Consider the following 17157-nt stretch of genomic DNA (forward strand, 5'->3'; position numbering starts at 1 on the left):
GCCAATAAATTGACACAGGAATAAATACCACTTATTTGGGGAAAAAAGTCAACTTAGTTACTACATAACCCCAAATTCCATACTAAATTATAGACCATCCAATAAACCCACCTCAAAACTGGTCTCTTCACAGCTGCATGACTCATAAACCTTATGTTTATGTTAACAATGTAAAAATCCCCTGCCTCGTGATATAACCCACACAACAGAATACCATTCAGCATAAAAATGGAATAAAAATATGGTTATAGTAACATGAAGAGACCTTGAAAGCCTCATGCTAAGTGAAAGGCCTACAGGACCACACATATTGAATGATTCTACTAATATTAAGTGCTCCAGAGCAGGGAAATCAACAAACAGTAGATGAGTGGTTGCCAGGGGTCAGGAAATGATGGTAACAAGGAGTGAGTGCTACTAGGCATGAGATTTAAGGGGAGAGAGTGAACTTAAAATTCTTTTTAAGTTGTTGCTTCTTTTACTGTTGATCTTATCTGGCTGGTTTAAGGAGAACAACAGTCCTTTACTTCTGACTGAAGCACTGAAACACACAAGCTGAACCCAGGTCATCATCTCAGCCACAAGGACGGTCAAGGTCATGGCCTGTTATTCCTATGCTGTAATAAGTCAATGCAAGCTCATCACACTCTAGTACTCTCCTTCTTGAACAAATGTTCACCATGATGTTTCAATGGCAAGGATGATGGTGTGAATATGAAAGCTGCTATTTGCAAGGTACTACATCTAGAACCTGTGGGGACCAACCAGAGTGGTCACTGTCCCAATTACATGATCGGGTAACATCACAACACAGTGGGGTGGAGCACTGAGACTCCATTAAGTTTCTATTTGGATGGTCAGAGATACCACGCTGTCTCTTGTCTTTTCATTGTGTTTATGTGAGTTTCATGACAGAAAGGGGAGCTCAGACCTCCAGCAGCTTCAGAACACGGCTGTTATCTCCAAGACCCTCCATTTTGAAGGAACATTCAACCTCGGGATTATCTTTCTGAATCTGGAGGTTTACCACAGCTTTAGTGTAATGATCTTTAGTGTAGAACTTTCTGTAAGCCAAGTAACCAGGTGTAGCTGTCCCAGCAGCAAATGTAGCAGCTGCGATCCACTCAACTGGCAAGCTGAGTTAGAGCTAAGGCACGTGGCGTGGCAGCAGAACTTAGACCGGAACTGGGGAACTGTGGAGATGCACCTCGGGACTCACTCGGTACCAGCAATAAGTTAAGGAAAGTGGTAACAACCATTCAATTCTATGATAACTATATGAATAACTATTGGACTTGAATGATGACTATTAAAATAAGGAGTGTAAATAAAGCTATTTAAAAAATCAATTGGTGAAACAGAATTAGAGGATCTGTTATCAGAAAGATCAAAAGATACCTACAGATTATAAGTTACCAATAACTTAATGTGAACAACAGTTATAACTAAATTAATAATATCAATGTTAGGCTGAATATTAGCAATATGGAGCTCACTTCAAGTAATTTAACAGTGTTGATGTATTTCATGCTAGTTAAAACATCCTTCGGCTATCTACACTCTATTTTAACAACAATGTCTAATGAAATTCTAGGATAGGTCCAGAGGCATGTATACAGAATTTTTAAAAAATAAGAATGATGTGATATAATAAATATTTAAAGAAAAAATTTCTAATCATAGTGGTACATTCTAAACCCTGCACTAAAGGGGCTGAGGCAGGAGGATAAAGGGTTTAAGGCCATCTTAAACTATAAATACAGTGAGATCCTGTCTCAATAAAAGGGGAAAAAACAAAGCTACATGAGCACCAAGTCATTATGGCTAAATCTAATAACTGTCTCCTTAGAAGAGTGTTTTCAATGAACAGACACAGTAATACTAAAACACACTAGGCAAGACTCTTAAAAAGAATTCCTGTAATAAAATCTTATATGTAGTCAAATGCAAGTGAGATTGTAAAAACTTGTATTCTAATTCTAAAATTCTGTTTTACCCAACAAAATAGATTAAATAATGCAAACCACCCCCCAAAAGTAGGTCATTTAAAAATTTTACCTCATTATTCTGTAATGGTGGTTTTCCACTTTTCTTACTGCAAAGAAAAAAAATGAAAGAGCTTTACTTTGTTATATGCTTCCATAATTAAAATTATTCTAAGATGTCAAAAGTATAATATTCTCCAAATGGTCATTTTCCTTTTTCATAACCAAGAGGCAAACTTCACTCATTAAGAATAGTTCATATGCCTCTTTACATTTGTGTGCCCGTGGTATGAAATGCTTGGGCCCAGAAGTGTTTCAGACTTCATAATTTTTAAAAATTTGGAATATCTGCTACATCCATTTTACCAGATGCAAAAACCCAGGGTGCTCAAGGTTTCATTACTTCAGATAATTTCAGGGCAGACATGTTTAATTTGTACTAAGTAGTATTTAGAGAAAGGAATCATTAAATGTTAGATTAAGTATTATGAACAGATGGCATGTGTGTGTATGTTAACTCCCACATATCATGTATACTTTTTTCTGTAAGTCTTCCTACAGAATGGTGAAAATCTACCTGTCCATTCTTGAATCAAAGCTTGCCCACACTAACTGTTAGCCAATGGAATTTAACAAGGTGACGCTGAGCTGCATTAAAATGCCTTGGAGGTGGGAGGAAAGACTCAAGAGTTGAGGTTTGGTCTTTTACTGTGTAAGTTAATGCCAACTGCAGCCGTTCCCCCAAGATGAGAGTCTGCAGGAGACCCAAGTGAGCTATCTAACTCTGCCCCAAGTTATTTCTGTTTGGTAAATAAAGATGCTGTCAGCAAATAGCTAGGCAGAAGAGACACATGTGGGGGGACAGGGGCTCATTATTTTAGGCTTCCCAGGCTTGGGGGTCAGAAGAGAACCACCTAGCATTTTCCCAAGTAGTTCCACTAACTGTATTTCATTATGAATAAGGTCAGAATTCTACATGAACACAAACTACTTTCACTGAAGGCTAAAGTGCTTAAAAATATACACTCAATACACAAATCAATTCAATAATAAAATTCTCAAGCTTTTCTCTTCATTAACATTGTCTGACTTCTAAGATCTAGAAAACAACTGAGGCCAAAAACATAAAACCTAAAAAGCTGAACGCTACCAACAATAGCTACATTTCATAACACTGACACCAAATTTTCTAATAATATATTATTCCTATAAAGCAAACAGTACACACCCATATTTAAGTCAGTAAATAGAGACTTGAAGACTCATTTATTTACGAGAAAGAATCTAACACAAAAACATGCTTTTCCTTATGGAATTCACAAATTGCATTCTATTCTTCCAATACTAAGAGAGGCAATTCTGTCATCTTGGAGGCATGATTCCTGTTTTCTAAGATCTAAAGGGAATTAAAACCATGCCATAAGATTAGGAGACTGTAAATTACTGTAAAACATTGACTTTGAATCCACTGGTCTCAAAATCTGTTCTTAAAATTTTGTGAAAGGCTGGAGAAAAGAAAGGAAAGCAACAGACCACGGAGAGGAGAGTGGGAATGAGAAAGCTCAGCAATGGGCAGACATATACAAAGAGGCCGTTACACTTTCATACGGAAGAGTAAGTTTTTAAATTGAAGAACTACCAATTTAGGGTCAGCTTAGTGGGTAAAAGTACTTAAGTTCAATCCTTAGAATCTACAGTGGAAAGAGAACCGATTCCCAAAAGATGTCCTCTGAACTCCACACATGGCACATGAGTGTATCCACAACATACATAAATAAAACAAAATTATTTCTAAAAGAAATACAAATTTAAAATTAAGGAAATATATGATAAGCAATTAAAATTGAAAACAAACATTTTATAAGCTTTGAGCAATAGAACTACGTAATAATAAAACTACACCATACTACAGGCTCGTAGGTTAACAGGATGTCTTGCCTTCAAAGAGGTTACAATCTAGCTAGAGTAAATACAGATAGAACTATAAAATCAGATATGTGCTAGATCTAAGCAAAGTGCTTTGAAACGCAAAGAAAAGTTGAGCTAAGGTTAACCTAAGCCTTTACTCATGTAAAACCTAAACTGAGACTTAAAACTTAACAGATTAAGTGTGAATGTGGATAGTATCATGAACACCGTAAGCGAAACAATTTATAAGGGGGTAGGATACACCAAAGAAAGGAAGCAGCTCTTTCTGGTGAAATAACAACAAAATACATTTATCTTAAAGACAAAGACAAATTACTGTTCTAGCTATAATCACAGTTAGAGCACTAGAGGGAATTCTGGATTAACATTCTAATGACACTGTGTGCTAACTGTTTGACTTTGGCAACTTATATAATTGCTCTGAACCTTGTTTTCCTATCTACAAAATGGAAATAATACCACCACCAGTTACAATATCTCTGCAGTTTCCATCAGCTAAGATACACACTGTGTTTATGATAGACCCTAACACATTGTGAAAATTCAGATATTAGAGCTATGTAGTTATAAAAAGCTGGTAGTTATACTTAGAAGTGGGGATGATACTTGAGAAAATTTCTGCCCTCAGTAAGAACATACTAGTGTCTATAAATTATCCTGTGTCCGGACTAATAAACACCTAACAAAGACAGTAGCTACACAAGTAGGAAGAACAGCCAAGGAAATTATTAGAAATGATAGCTGGAACATATTAGGGTTGAGAATGAACTCAAACAGGGGAAAGAGAGGGAGAAAGGGGCACACACTCAAAAATATGTAAAGGCAAGGAAGTATTAGAGACCATCAGTTCCAAACTAATGCCCAGCAAAAGGAAACATTTTCCTTTCCCAGAGTGCCCCTGGGAAGAGTGGAGGGCAGCAAGTCCTTAGCCATAATAAAGAATAATAGTAAAGAAAGAATTCTGTAAAGCAATCATCGTTTTGTGTCTATATTCCAAGAAGAGAACTATATGGAAACCATTCAAAAGACAAAGGAATGTTTAGATTCAAAGTTCATAAGTGGAGACGTTAATTCAACATGACAGAGATTTACTATTACAATGATATAACTAAAGCATGAATTCTGAAATATGAATCCTGTTTTTGTTTATTAAGATGTAAACTGACATTCCACCTAGGTAATCTAAAGTCAAGTGCTCTTTAAAAAAATGACATTGGCTACAAGCTCCAAAATAATTCTGAAAGTTAATTTTAGATCAAATGTCAAGACGAAAGCACGATGATCAAGCACAACTACACACTAACCAAGACCAACAGACATTACAGACAACACAGACCACAGATTTCAAATGTTTACGTTTCCAGAAATGGCTTTAAAGCAATATACAGAGTATTATTTTTAAAGACTCTGTAAATGCACTTTTATTTATGTGTCTTCCCTGAATCCATGTCTGTGAAGCACATGGGTACCTGGTACCTGTAGGCCAGAAAAAGGTATTGATCCCCTGGAACTATAATGACTGTGAGCAGCCATGTGGGTACTGGGACCAAACTCTGGTCCTCTGGAAGGGCAGCAAGTGCTCGTAACTGTAGATCCATCTCTCCAGTCCCATACCTTTTCTAAATACAATGTTTTCCACTAAGAAAAAAATATGAAAGTAGTACCTGACCTGAAAGAACTAAATAAAAATTAAGGAAATAAAATGTACAACAAAAAATATTCATCAATAGGATTAACACTTGTCACACAGTTGAAGAAAAATTTACAAAGCAGAACCAAAGAAATGTTCTGCAGTTAAGAGCACATACCAGAAGAGGCAAGTTTGGACCACTCAGATCACTTGGTTCACAACTCCCTGTAATTCCAACTACAGAGCATCAGACATCTTTGGCCTCCACAGGCACCCACACTCATGTTCACAAACCCACACAGACACACAGACACACACACACACACACACACAGAGAGAGAGTTAAGTAATTCAAAATTACATTTTAATAATAAATGTAACTTTGTTTTGTGTTTAATATAAAATCTTTTTTTAGCCTATGAATAAGTCTTCACCATTCTTCTGAATCAAAGTTCATTTAAAAAAATTGAGTAAAAATATTTATTCCTTACAATCTACATGATTAATTCAATCTTAATTGTTTGTAGAATTAAGGTTTTATATGTATATGAGAGTTCTGCCTGCACATCTTGGACCGCTTAAGTGGCTGGTGCCCACTGAGGTCAGAAGGTAGCAGATGTCTTGGAACTGGAGCTAGAGATGGCTGGGAGTCACCGTGTGGGTGGTCCTCTGCAAGAGCAATAGAAGCTCTTAATGCTCAGCCAGATCTCTACCCCTGACCAATTCAAACTTAAGGACCCGCACACCTAATGTTTTAAAACCTCTTTGATTCCTTGCTCACAAAGGATAAATAATAAAACTATCCCAAACAACTGATGTAAACAATAAATGTAAAATATATCTAAAATATAAAATTAGAAATCCATTAAACAGTTTATAGTACGATCTCCAATTTTCATGCCTCTGCTTACTCTTCTCATTGTCTTTGTTCAAGCTGTTCTCCGTCCATGGAATACCTTTGACCCGTCAAGTAAAAGAAATTAAGATTGGGCTCAAAGGTAAAATCTACCCATATTAACAAGTATATTAATTAAATCTTCCTAACTCATGTTCTCTCCCAAAAGACTAGATTCCTAACACAGATCTGGAATTCTTAGGTTATATGAATTTTCTATTATTTGTACTTCCACAAGATTCGTCTTAGAAATAATCGTTCAAAGTGCCAAGCTCACTGTCTAGCCTATTAAGAAACAACACTCAACCAAATGCACTGGGTAAGTTTTACATCTTACCCCAGACTGATCCCACTTTCTCCAAGGGAGATAGCTATTTTTGTTGAACCCATGCCAAATACAAAACTGGATGCTACATTTATCCTACACTGGCTTCTCCCACCTTGATCTCTCTCTTTAAACAGCCTGCCTATCTTGGGCACAACTGGTAGAAAAAGGTCAAAGGAATCCTACAACTGAAAATACCTTAAATCTATTTCTTAATGCATTATAATTCTGTACACAGGTAAACAGAGAATGGCATTCTAAATATCGTACTACTAGCGGAGGACTTTTAGTAGGAGTGCTTGAGATTGAACTAGAAACGTGGTATTGAAATGTTATATTGCATGGCTTTTTTCAAAGGTATTTTTTCTTTTGCATGTGTACATGTGTGATACATTTACATGGGTGTTAGTGTGCGGGTGCAGTGGTATGCTGGTGCATGTGAGAGCCGGGATTAGTGTCAGTGTCCTCCTTGATCACTGTATTCTCCTACGTTGAGGTTCAGAGTAGGCCCATAGCTCTCAATTCTCAGAAGAGGCTCTCTGGATCACCTACTGATCACAGGTCAGTCTACTTCCTCCAACCCTTGGTCTGGAATGATGAAAATGCAAGATTCTCTTACAAGTTCTAGTTGTCCTAAGCTTAGTGGAGAACAGTAGTAACACTGAATGTAGAGTCCCCCATACCAGCTGATACACAGTACTTTTGCTATAATGTGAAAAACAAAGTAGTCTTAGGATCAATGAAATATAACCTAACAGATAAATGATGTGTTTTTTCCTTTAGTGTTCAAACTTAAGGTGTATTAAAACTTTTAGTTTTAATAAAATGATTACTATAATGAAGCATTAAAAGAATAATTTAAAAAATATTTCTTAGGTCTAGTCTAGTGCTATTTATGTACTACATTAAAATAATCACTTCCTTTAATTCACGGGCTTAAGTGTCATAAATATTTTAAACTGAGAACATACAATGGGTGGCATATAAACACAAGACAGTAGCTACAATATCACATGCCGAAGGAGCGGCTCCTTTCCACATTAATTCGTTAATGCCAACAGGTATGACATACTGTGATAGTCATGCCTGCAATCTCAACACCTGAGACATGGGGAGGCAGAAGGCTCAAGAATTAAGGTCATCTTTAGATGCACAGCTGAATTCTAAGCAAATCTGGGTTCCCTAAGATTTTGTCTCAAAATGTGTGAATAAATAGTAAATAAGTATATTAAATTGTGGTCTGAAAAAAAGCATTATGCATGGCTTAAAAATGAAATGAGGATGTCATCAATCATCCACTTTGATGTCTGCCCTGTGCTAGCAGCACTGTGCTGAGGCTGTGTACCTATTTAAAGGCGCCATGCTAGCTGATGGTGCTCTGATGAGCTGCTGCCCATTTATATGTATTCAGTAGAATTCACTGATTTGCTATACTAGAAAAAGGATAAGAAACATTATTTAAAAAAATATAAAACCTTAGTAACATATGCCAGTTATGCCAAAATTTAGGAGACAGACAAGAGGCTCAGAAGTTCAAGGTCATTCTCAGCTACCTAGAGTTCAAAGCCAACTTGGGCTACATGAGACCCTGTCTCAAAAAGTTAGCAAAACAAAACAAAACAAACAAACAAAACACCATGCCTAGTTGTTCCTAACCAAATACCATATGTGTTAGAGTTTCCACTGAAGAACACAGCCAGCAGTCCAATGCTGTGTCCTTATGCTTAACTACTGACACAGATGACTACAACCAAAGTGACTCCAGTAAGAATGTCTTGATTTTTCTTAATCAAGGGCCCAATGCCCTGGTACATATTACAAATTCCATTCTAAACAACTTCTAACATTCCTTAAAACTTTGCAAAAGGAATACAGAAATAACATTTTGCATAAATTTGAATTTAATTTGCTATATATAACTCAAAAAAATGTAATTTTTTTTCTTCCACATGACTATAGTATGCATTCTACTCCAAAAGATTAGAGGTGGAAAATACTTGTCAGGTCCTAGATGAGTGGATCCTGAGAAAGTATTGCAAAGTAGGTCATAGTTGTATTTCTCTAAAGATATAGTATGGCCTGAGAACTTATTATAGTAAATGTTAGCATTAAACATGAGTTTACCTGTCAGACTAAAATCAATCTCGTCTCTAAAGAGATGGTGGCAACTCTAAGCACTAAATGTTAGACTAGACAAGGAGTTTTTTCCTGTTTCTAAGTAAAAGAAACCTATGGCTCTATGGCCTCATCCTAACAGCTCCATAGCCCAAATAGAAAGACCCTTCCCTCCAGTTCTAATAGAATTATTCTAAAAGAGACTCTGCCCAGTAAGAAAGAGAAGGAAATAACAGGTCTGTCACCAGAAAGTGCTGGTAAGCCACAGGTAAGATCCAAAACAATTCTCAAAGGATATCTATTAGCAAAAAGGTTATACCTTACCTATACTTACTCTAATCTGATATTTTTAATTTATGAGGAAAATATACAGAAAAAATGCTAATTAAAGGATAAGAAATTTTAGATGATGTGATACACCAAAGAGGATATGCATCACCAACCAATATTAAGGGTTTCAAAAACAGCAATGACAACAAAGGAACAATTTGAAAAGGGAAGTCAGTGAAAAGTATTTGGTTGTCATAAAAATGAATGCAACTTCATGCTATTTTAACAAAAGTGTATAGTCTACAAAGTAGGTCACGATTGTATTTTGCATCACAAGGCCACACTTTGAATACTATGAGTTTAGACCACCTCTTCATAAGGTAGGAGATACAGAGTATCCTATTTACCAGGTGCCATTTGGAAACATGTAAGGCCTGAAACTATGTCTCTAAAACCGGTGTAATGCCCTAAAAGTAAATGGATTTACCAACTTTAAAACTATTTAAGGACATTTTCATTGATACATTTGAGAAGAATTTTTAGGAAGCCTCAATAATTTCTGAGAAGATAACAAAGGGGTATTTTGTTGTCTTTTTAGTTTTCTTTTGGTAGGAATAACGATGACTTCTGAGTTGAGCACTGGATTAAGGTATTTTCTTATTCAATCTTCACATAACTGATAGCTTAAATAAATACTATTATCCCTATTCCTCTGAGGCTCAGAGAAGACGTGGAAACTGATGAGAAGTCATAGATCTACAGTATAGCTAACTAAACCTCTGAACCCTTACCCAACCTCAAAGACTACGTTCTTTTTTGCCAAGTGACTTCATGATCAAGGTGCTGATGCTGAATGAACATAAACAAAACCTCATCCTTGCTCATCTATAAAACACATGTAAACTAACTTTTAAATATTGTTTTGTTCCTCTAAAAGAGAAAAAGAACTCTTAATAATGGCAAATTATACTAATACCCATTCATAGCATTACCATTTTGCATGACTCATTTTAAAAAGTCACGTCAATTTGTACAATTTAGAATGTCCACAGACTTGCATTTATTAATCCTATGTCCACAAGTTAGTCCAAAGAAACAAAAATATGCAGTACTAGCTGTAAAAATTCACAGGCATATCCATGTTGTACGGATCAGTTGTAGAAACCCGTTAGCACCTGTCCATTTCCAGCACTACAAAGAAAAACGTGAAAATACGCAACAAGAAAGGGTAAAATATGATAAAGCCATAAAACTATAATCATAAAGGCCATAAAGAAAAACACAATTTACGCCTTAAATGAAAACAGCAAGCATGCAGTTATAACTGTGAAGGGCATATAAATACAGAGGAAGCAAAAATAAAGCCACATTTATTATAGCTGTGGTCATAGCAGTAATTTTTAGTTTATTTATTTTTAATATTAATTCCTACTGCTTAACTGTCAAAAGTTTATTTTTTAAAAATCATACATTAATGCTATCATTTATATTGTTTCTGAACTTAACAAATAGAAGACGTAAGAGGTCTAGACCCAGAAGGCTAGGATGGGCGCTAGGATTAGAGTTATAACAAGAAAGCTGCTGTTTAAATTATAGTAACCATGCCCTAAGAGATCAGCATCTCACTGGTACAATCACTGAACAGGATTTTCTGAATACAACTTGCCAAACCCAATTCCACACACTAGGGCTCTACCAATGAAATAAGCAGACAAAAATGTCTTCCTTTGTGGAGCTTAATTACATCCCAGCAGCACAGACATGCAGTAAACAAGATATATACTTCCAACGAACAGCACACTTGGTAATAGTGCTAAGGAGAAAAGTATAGCCAGGAAGAGACACAAAGAACGTTATTTAAACTGAATGGCAACAGGTCTAATTGTGATCTATCTGATTAATGACTGAAAGAGGGGAGGAGTAAGCAATGTGACAGCCATGGAAACAACATTCCAAGAGGGAATGGCACATACAAATGCACTGAAACAGAGGGGCCACCCACAGAGGCTAATGTACCAAAACCTGAGAATCGTAACTAACTGGACCTCTTTCACCAGACACACTTCTCATGACCCTCACCTGATCTACACAACACTGCCACCACCACTGCTGCTGACACACTCTTTAATGCTTTTTTAATGTATGCGTCCCATAAGCATCTCCTTTTATTCTAGAAACCCAAGTAATGACAGCCATTACTCTACTCCACTGTTCATTCTAAGGGTGTCATTCAGACCCAGTCCCTCACAGGGTTTATACTTACACAAAACCCTCAGTGAACCTACAGAAGAAAGGTGAAGCCAGCCCCCACTGAAATAAGGAAAGGAAATTTTAGTTTGCAGGGAAGTTACCAAGTGTTAGTGGGAAGCAGATGCAAGAAGTAACTGCTAGACTGGAGGACATGCAGACACTAAAGCAGAGCCTAGCAACAGGCCCCTAAATCATGTTGGGGAAATGGCAAAGAAGTTTTCAGTAGTGGGAATATATAAGAAATGTCCAAGTAAAAGAATATTAAAGTATTTTCTAAGCTGAGATATTTGCTACTAATTCTACTAATTTTCTAACAGAACTTTTCTATAATATCTATTTTGGGTATCATGCTTAGATGCAGAAAAAGCAACACAGATATGAGACAGGCTCAAAAGACAAGAAGTGAGTGGGACCTAAAATAAATCAGGAGCAAAGATGTGAGTAATAAATTTCTGAAACTGCAGAAATATGTGGGGAGGAAACTGTGCCCCACCATTTACAGACTAAGGCTTTAAAGGGACAAAAGATGAAGGTGTACTTGACACACCCAGCTAGATGGTAGCCAGGGAAGCAGAGTACAGCAGGCAAAGCACTCGTGCTAAAAGCATCGTGATCATCCCTTAGATCATCAAGAGCAGCTAAATACTTCATGGCAGGGTGGACCTTCAATGGCCCTTTAAGAATGTTAAAGAACTGGAGAACAAAGGAGACAGAAATTACAGATAAGGCTGATCACATGGATAAAGCTCCAAAGCCAGGAATGAGGATCGCCCGCTCAGAGAACAGTGTAGAAACTGGACTATTTAGAACACAGTGCCAACTGGCAGGCAAGACCACAGTAAGATTAGCCAGGTAAGACGAGCCCAGATGGAGGAGAGCTCTGAAACCTAGGTGAGAAATCTGAACTTTGTTTCAGAAGCACTGATGGGAAGGGAAACTGCTTTCTTCGGTCTTCAGTCTTTCATGGCTTACTTATTTAGCATAGTAAAATTCTGTAGCAATGTAGACTGGTTCCTTCCCTTGTATTCTGGCTAGCCTTACTGATTTCCCATTCTTCAGATCATATTACAGACTCTTGGGTACACTCATGACTTCTATGAAGACAAGCCTCTTTCTGCTTCTTCAGCTTCTGCCAACTGTTCTTTAAAAAGTTCTTCCACAGCTCTGCATCACTTATCTCCTCTGTGACATTTGTCCTCTACCCTGGGACATATCCAACTGAGGGGTTCAAGTATCACTGGAGGGCTCCCTAACTCAGTGGTAAATTACTTGTCTAGCATGGACAAGGCCTAGTAGGTATGATCCCAGTACAGCAAAAAATAAAAGTTAAGTAAACTGGAAAAATAAGCATGACTCAGACCAAAGCCTCAAGAAATTTAGATTCTGGTGTAAGGAGAAGCCAAGAAAAGAAACCTGTACAAAACTAAGTAGTGAGTGCTAGAGAAGAGGAATCTAAGTGTCAGAAAAGCAAAGGGAGATACATCAGTCTGGAGTTAGAAACAGTGGAAAACACATATCAGAAAGCTCTTGCTGAGCTAAGTCTCAAAGAAAAAAATAACAGTGGGGAGAAGGGGTTGAGCTGGCACAAAACGAAATCAGACCCCAAAGAAAGCCAGCCAGCCTAGTGCACTCAACAGACTGCAAGTTAACCACACATGGCTGAAGAAGTACAAAACTCAAGCAAGGCCCAAACCACTAACACAGGTAAGCTAGTATTAAAGTGTCTGTACACTCCACTGCACCAGCTTCACTTTTAACATTTCATGTTTAAGTCTCTTTCCCTCACAAGCTCTTTAAGATGGCTTATTTTTTAAATGTCACATGCATCTGTCTCCTACAGAATACAGCACAGAAATAGCATATCCTAAACAAACAATTTCTTTTAGTGATTAAGTGACTTTTGCCCATGAATTAAGAGTCCATCGCTTAAGGAGAATAAAGTGGGAAAACTCAGCACAACAGTGGTAGAAAATGATTAGAAAGAAATACAAAGAAACTTTCTGGGGAGACGAAAATGTCAAGATTTATAAGACAGGGATCTAATACAACTGTGTAGATTTGTTTGACAAGTGTAACTAAAAACTGCACATTTCAATAAATATAAGTTTTACCTGTAAAAAAGGAGGAGGGAATCAAACAGATGGATGAAAACAATACAGATAAAGTGAATAGGAAATTATTATTCTACTTATTTCATATATATGTAAAATATTCCATAATAAGTGTGTGTGTGTGATTTAATAGAGTGATAAAAATTACACTAATAAAATTTTAAAGTAACAGAATTTTATCCACTCTAATATTTAGAGTAATGTTGCAACATAACTTACAAAGTGCTTTTACTAGTTGTTAGCTATCCAATTCCAAGAGAGTATATATTCTAAGACAAACTTACTGTTCACAAGATGAACAGAAGACAAGCAACCACTTATCCCTTAGTTAAGTATCAGACATTAAAATTAATTAGCCCTGTTACCAAACATACCCAAGGGCCAGTAAAATAAAAGGTCGAATTTTATAACCTCCAGACTGTGAGACCAAAGACAAGGATTGAAAGACCATGAACATAGTATGTGTGTGTGTGTGTGTGTGTGTATATATATATATATATATATATATATATATATATATATATATATATACATATATATATTCATTCTATATTCTATATATTTATATAGAATATATATTTGAATATTATTAAATATATGCCTATATTATATATAGTTATATCAGTGATTATGTAGATTCAATCATTTTATATCAGTAATTTATGTCACATTTATCTGCTCATAATTTGCATCCTCACCCCTCAAAATATTAAACGCCTAAAAGATTTTGCTACTCATCCCAATATGAAAGATTAGCAACTCTACTTTGTTCATAAACTACCTGTTGCATAATTCTATATTCAGAAAGTTCACAAAGTTTCCCAAAAAGATGTTTGGAATGGTGGATAAACAACTTCAATTATTTGGGAAGATAAATTACATTATACTATGTCGCCTCTATTGCTATTATTTCCCAGTAGATTACGTTTAGAACTCCCTATACTCAATCATCTGCTGTACTATATGACACAGTGGAGCCCTTGGCTTCGACTGTGACTGGAAAGGGACAGAAGGGGGTTTCTCGGTGCTGATATTCTGCTTCTTGATCTGAGCACTGATTACACGGGTGTCCTTTACTTGCAAAAATCTCTTGTGCCTGAGATTTATGCTGTGTATTGTTTTCTGTATGTATACTGTATTCTAGTAAGGAAAACTGTTTTTACATCAGTCAGAGCTGTTAGCAGTCAAGTTCCCTCCCTGTTAAAATGCCTATTCTATGCACTGAAACGCTTCCCTACAAAGACAGTAATTCAAGATAAAGGATTTAATATGTTCTATCGGCATATTCCAAATAACTGACAACTTCTAATTCCAAATGAGAGTTTAGAAAGGACTCGATCTAACAGAAAAATATTTAGAATTAATAGCGCCCCTGCCACAAGAACTCTTTTTTTGAAAAGACAGTTAGTGTGTGAAGGTGATACATATCATTATTTTGTAAAGTTGACTTAGGAAGAAAAGGGCCAATGCTGCAGTCGATAGGACAAAATACTTTGTGAAAGGGTACTTGGAGCTCTCTGCTAGTAATTTAGGCCAAATTCTAATAAGACAGGTCAGGCAAATCAAAAGCAGGAGACAATAGTACCTGTCCAGAGGGTTGATGAAATAAAAGGCATGGAAGCATCATTTTTAAGACTGAATATTAAGTATCCAAAGACTAGCAAGAATACTTAGGAAGTAACCTTTTCTCTTTCGCTCGCTGAAATCAAATGTGCGACAAGAAATAAAATCGTGCCTGTAATTCCAAGACCAGAACTCAACTCTCTCTTCTTTCCTAATCTCCCCAAAAGTTTAAAGTTAACTTTAACATGCTCTCTGGGCAGGAAGCTGTAAGGTGCAGTTAACAAGTGATCTTCACCTAAAACACACTTTCACCTTTCACCTATAAAGCCGACGCAGGAAACTTTGTCCTCCACACACCACTGAGCCAATTCAACCTTTCCAAATGAGATGTCAGGGCATTAGCTGGCCAATTCCGGAAAAGAATTTCTTCCGCTTTAGAAGAAAATCCTGCCCACTGGACCCAGAAACCCCCACCCCCCAGGAACGCCCCTGGCCACTACCCACCGCCACTACTCCTGGAGTCAAGCTGGCGAGTAAAATGCCCATCCCGAACGCAAACCCTAGTGCTCAGTGGCCATGAGATGGCAAAACAGAACGCACCCATAAAGTTGACATACAGGGGGAGGTGGTGAGGGGGCGCAGGGACGCGGCGCGCCCTCCTCCCTCCCGCAGTCTGGGGATAGCGCGGTGGCCGCCAGGCCGAGGGCCGCGGGGCTCCGGGACCGCTGGCCCGGTTCCGCGGGCACCCGCGCAGCTCGGGACCAGGAGAGAAGGGCAAGGCGCGCGCCCGGGGCACCCCGCTCGGGCCCGGGAAGGCAGCGCGGCCGCGAGCCTCACCCGTGCAGGCCGAGGGCGCGACGCCGCTTGTGGAGCAGGCAGAGCAGCAGGAACGCGGCCCCCGCCAGCGAGGAGTTCCGCGCAGTCAAGTACTTGCTGAAGGCCGCCATGGCACCGGCAGGGCGAGCGAGCCGCGGGATAGGGGACGCGCCGGCGACAACCTCAGTGCAGGAACCGCGGGGGAAACTGGGAGGATAGCCTGGCGCCGAGAGAGGGCGGGGCCGGCCGCGCGGGAACGCCCCCTGGCGCGCGCCGACGCGCCGAGCCCACCGTGGACTTTGGCTTCCCGGGCGCGCGCGCGGGCGCGGGGCGATCCAAAGGTTCCTCCCCGGGGGGTACGCTCTGCGCACGCGCGGACCCCCGCGGATTCGCCGGAAACGCGGCGGGCGGACAGTGCGCGTCCTCGGCGCCGGTCCGGAGCTGCCCCCGCTTTGGCCTTGTGGGCTCCGCTTGCACACACCCTAGCTTTCACAAGAACTGGAAGAGCGGGCTAGGCCTGCGCGGCGGACTCCGTGGGCCCTGCCCCTCCGCCATCCCCTGAATGGAGTACCACCCTCTTAAAGAAGCCCGGGGGAGGAGGGGTACGGGCCCATCACAGAGTACTAGTAAGGTCAACATTTGCAACTTAGAGTGAAGGGAGACCAGGAAAAGAAATACTGCAATCTTTATTTCAATCGCTGTGGATTTTGATCTCTAGGAGTTGTGTAAACTCGGTTTGGGAGGACTAGTCCACCACTATTAATTTTTTTTTTACTAAGAATAATGTAATGGGAAAAAGCTCAGAGTGCGTGACCAAAAAAAAGAGTTTTAAGAAAAACTTATTCTTTTTGTAGCTATGTACAGGGATGGTGATAAAAAATGTATTTCTTTATGTTAGGTCTAGTCAAAGAAAGTTTGAGAAACGCTGTTCTTTGCAAAGGGACATTCAGAAATAACAATCGTGCGTTGTATTAATGCTGGCCTTACTCCCAGAAGCAGACGGGCTTTACAGATTACAGCATTCTTCTCCTGTCCCACCCCTATCATGCAGAAATTGTTATCCCTAGCATTTAGTCTAGCCCATGCACAATAACTTAATGGGAGTTTTCAGTTTAAGAAACTGTAGAGAAGCAAGTGTCAGGAAGGAAGCTTATAAAACCTCACGCGATGCATAAACGTTACTTACCCATAAATGTAACCAATGAAACAGTGGTGCCCTAGGTGTTTTCTCTGTGTGAATGGTTAAACGGTTGAGAGAATGGCAAAGA

General features: G+C 38.6%; 1 protein-coding gene across 4 annotated transcripts in view; it reads right to left on the reverse strand.

The window, feature by feature from the left end:
* ABCD3 (ATP binding cassette subfamily D member 3) overlaps positions 1–16290 on the reverse strand; it is a 47526-nt gene extending 31236 nt beyond the window's left edge. Inside the window, exons 1-2 of one of the 4 annotated variants that reach the window (XM_080916533.1) lie at positions 15911–16290; positions 2059–2095 (exon numbers count right to left, since the gene is read on the reverse strand). In XM_080916533.1, the coding sequence (XP_080772659.1) occupies positions 2059–2095; positions 15911–16020 (147 nt within the window). In that variant the 5' untranslated portion in view covers positions 16021–16290. Of the gene's footprint in view, positions 1–2058; positions 2096–15673; positions 15857–15910 lie in introns of those variants that run through there. The other 3 variants (XM_080916534.1, XM_080916535.1, XM_080916536.1) reach the window with 3 other exon arrangements.
* Between the last annotated feature and the right edge of the window lie 867 nt (positions 16291–17157).

This window comes from Micromys minutus, assembly GCF_963924665.1.
Source record: "Micromys minutus genome assembly, chromosome: 4".
NCBI lineage: Eukaryota > Metazoa > Chordata > Mammalia > Rodentia > Muridae > Micromys > Micromys minutus.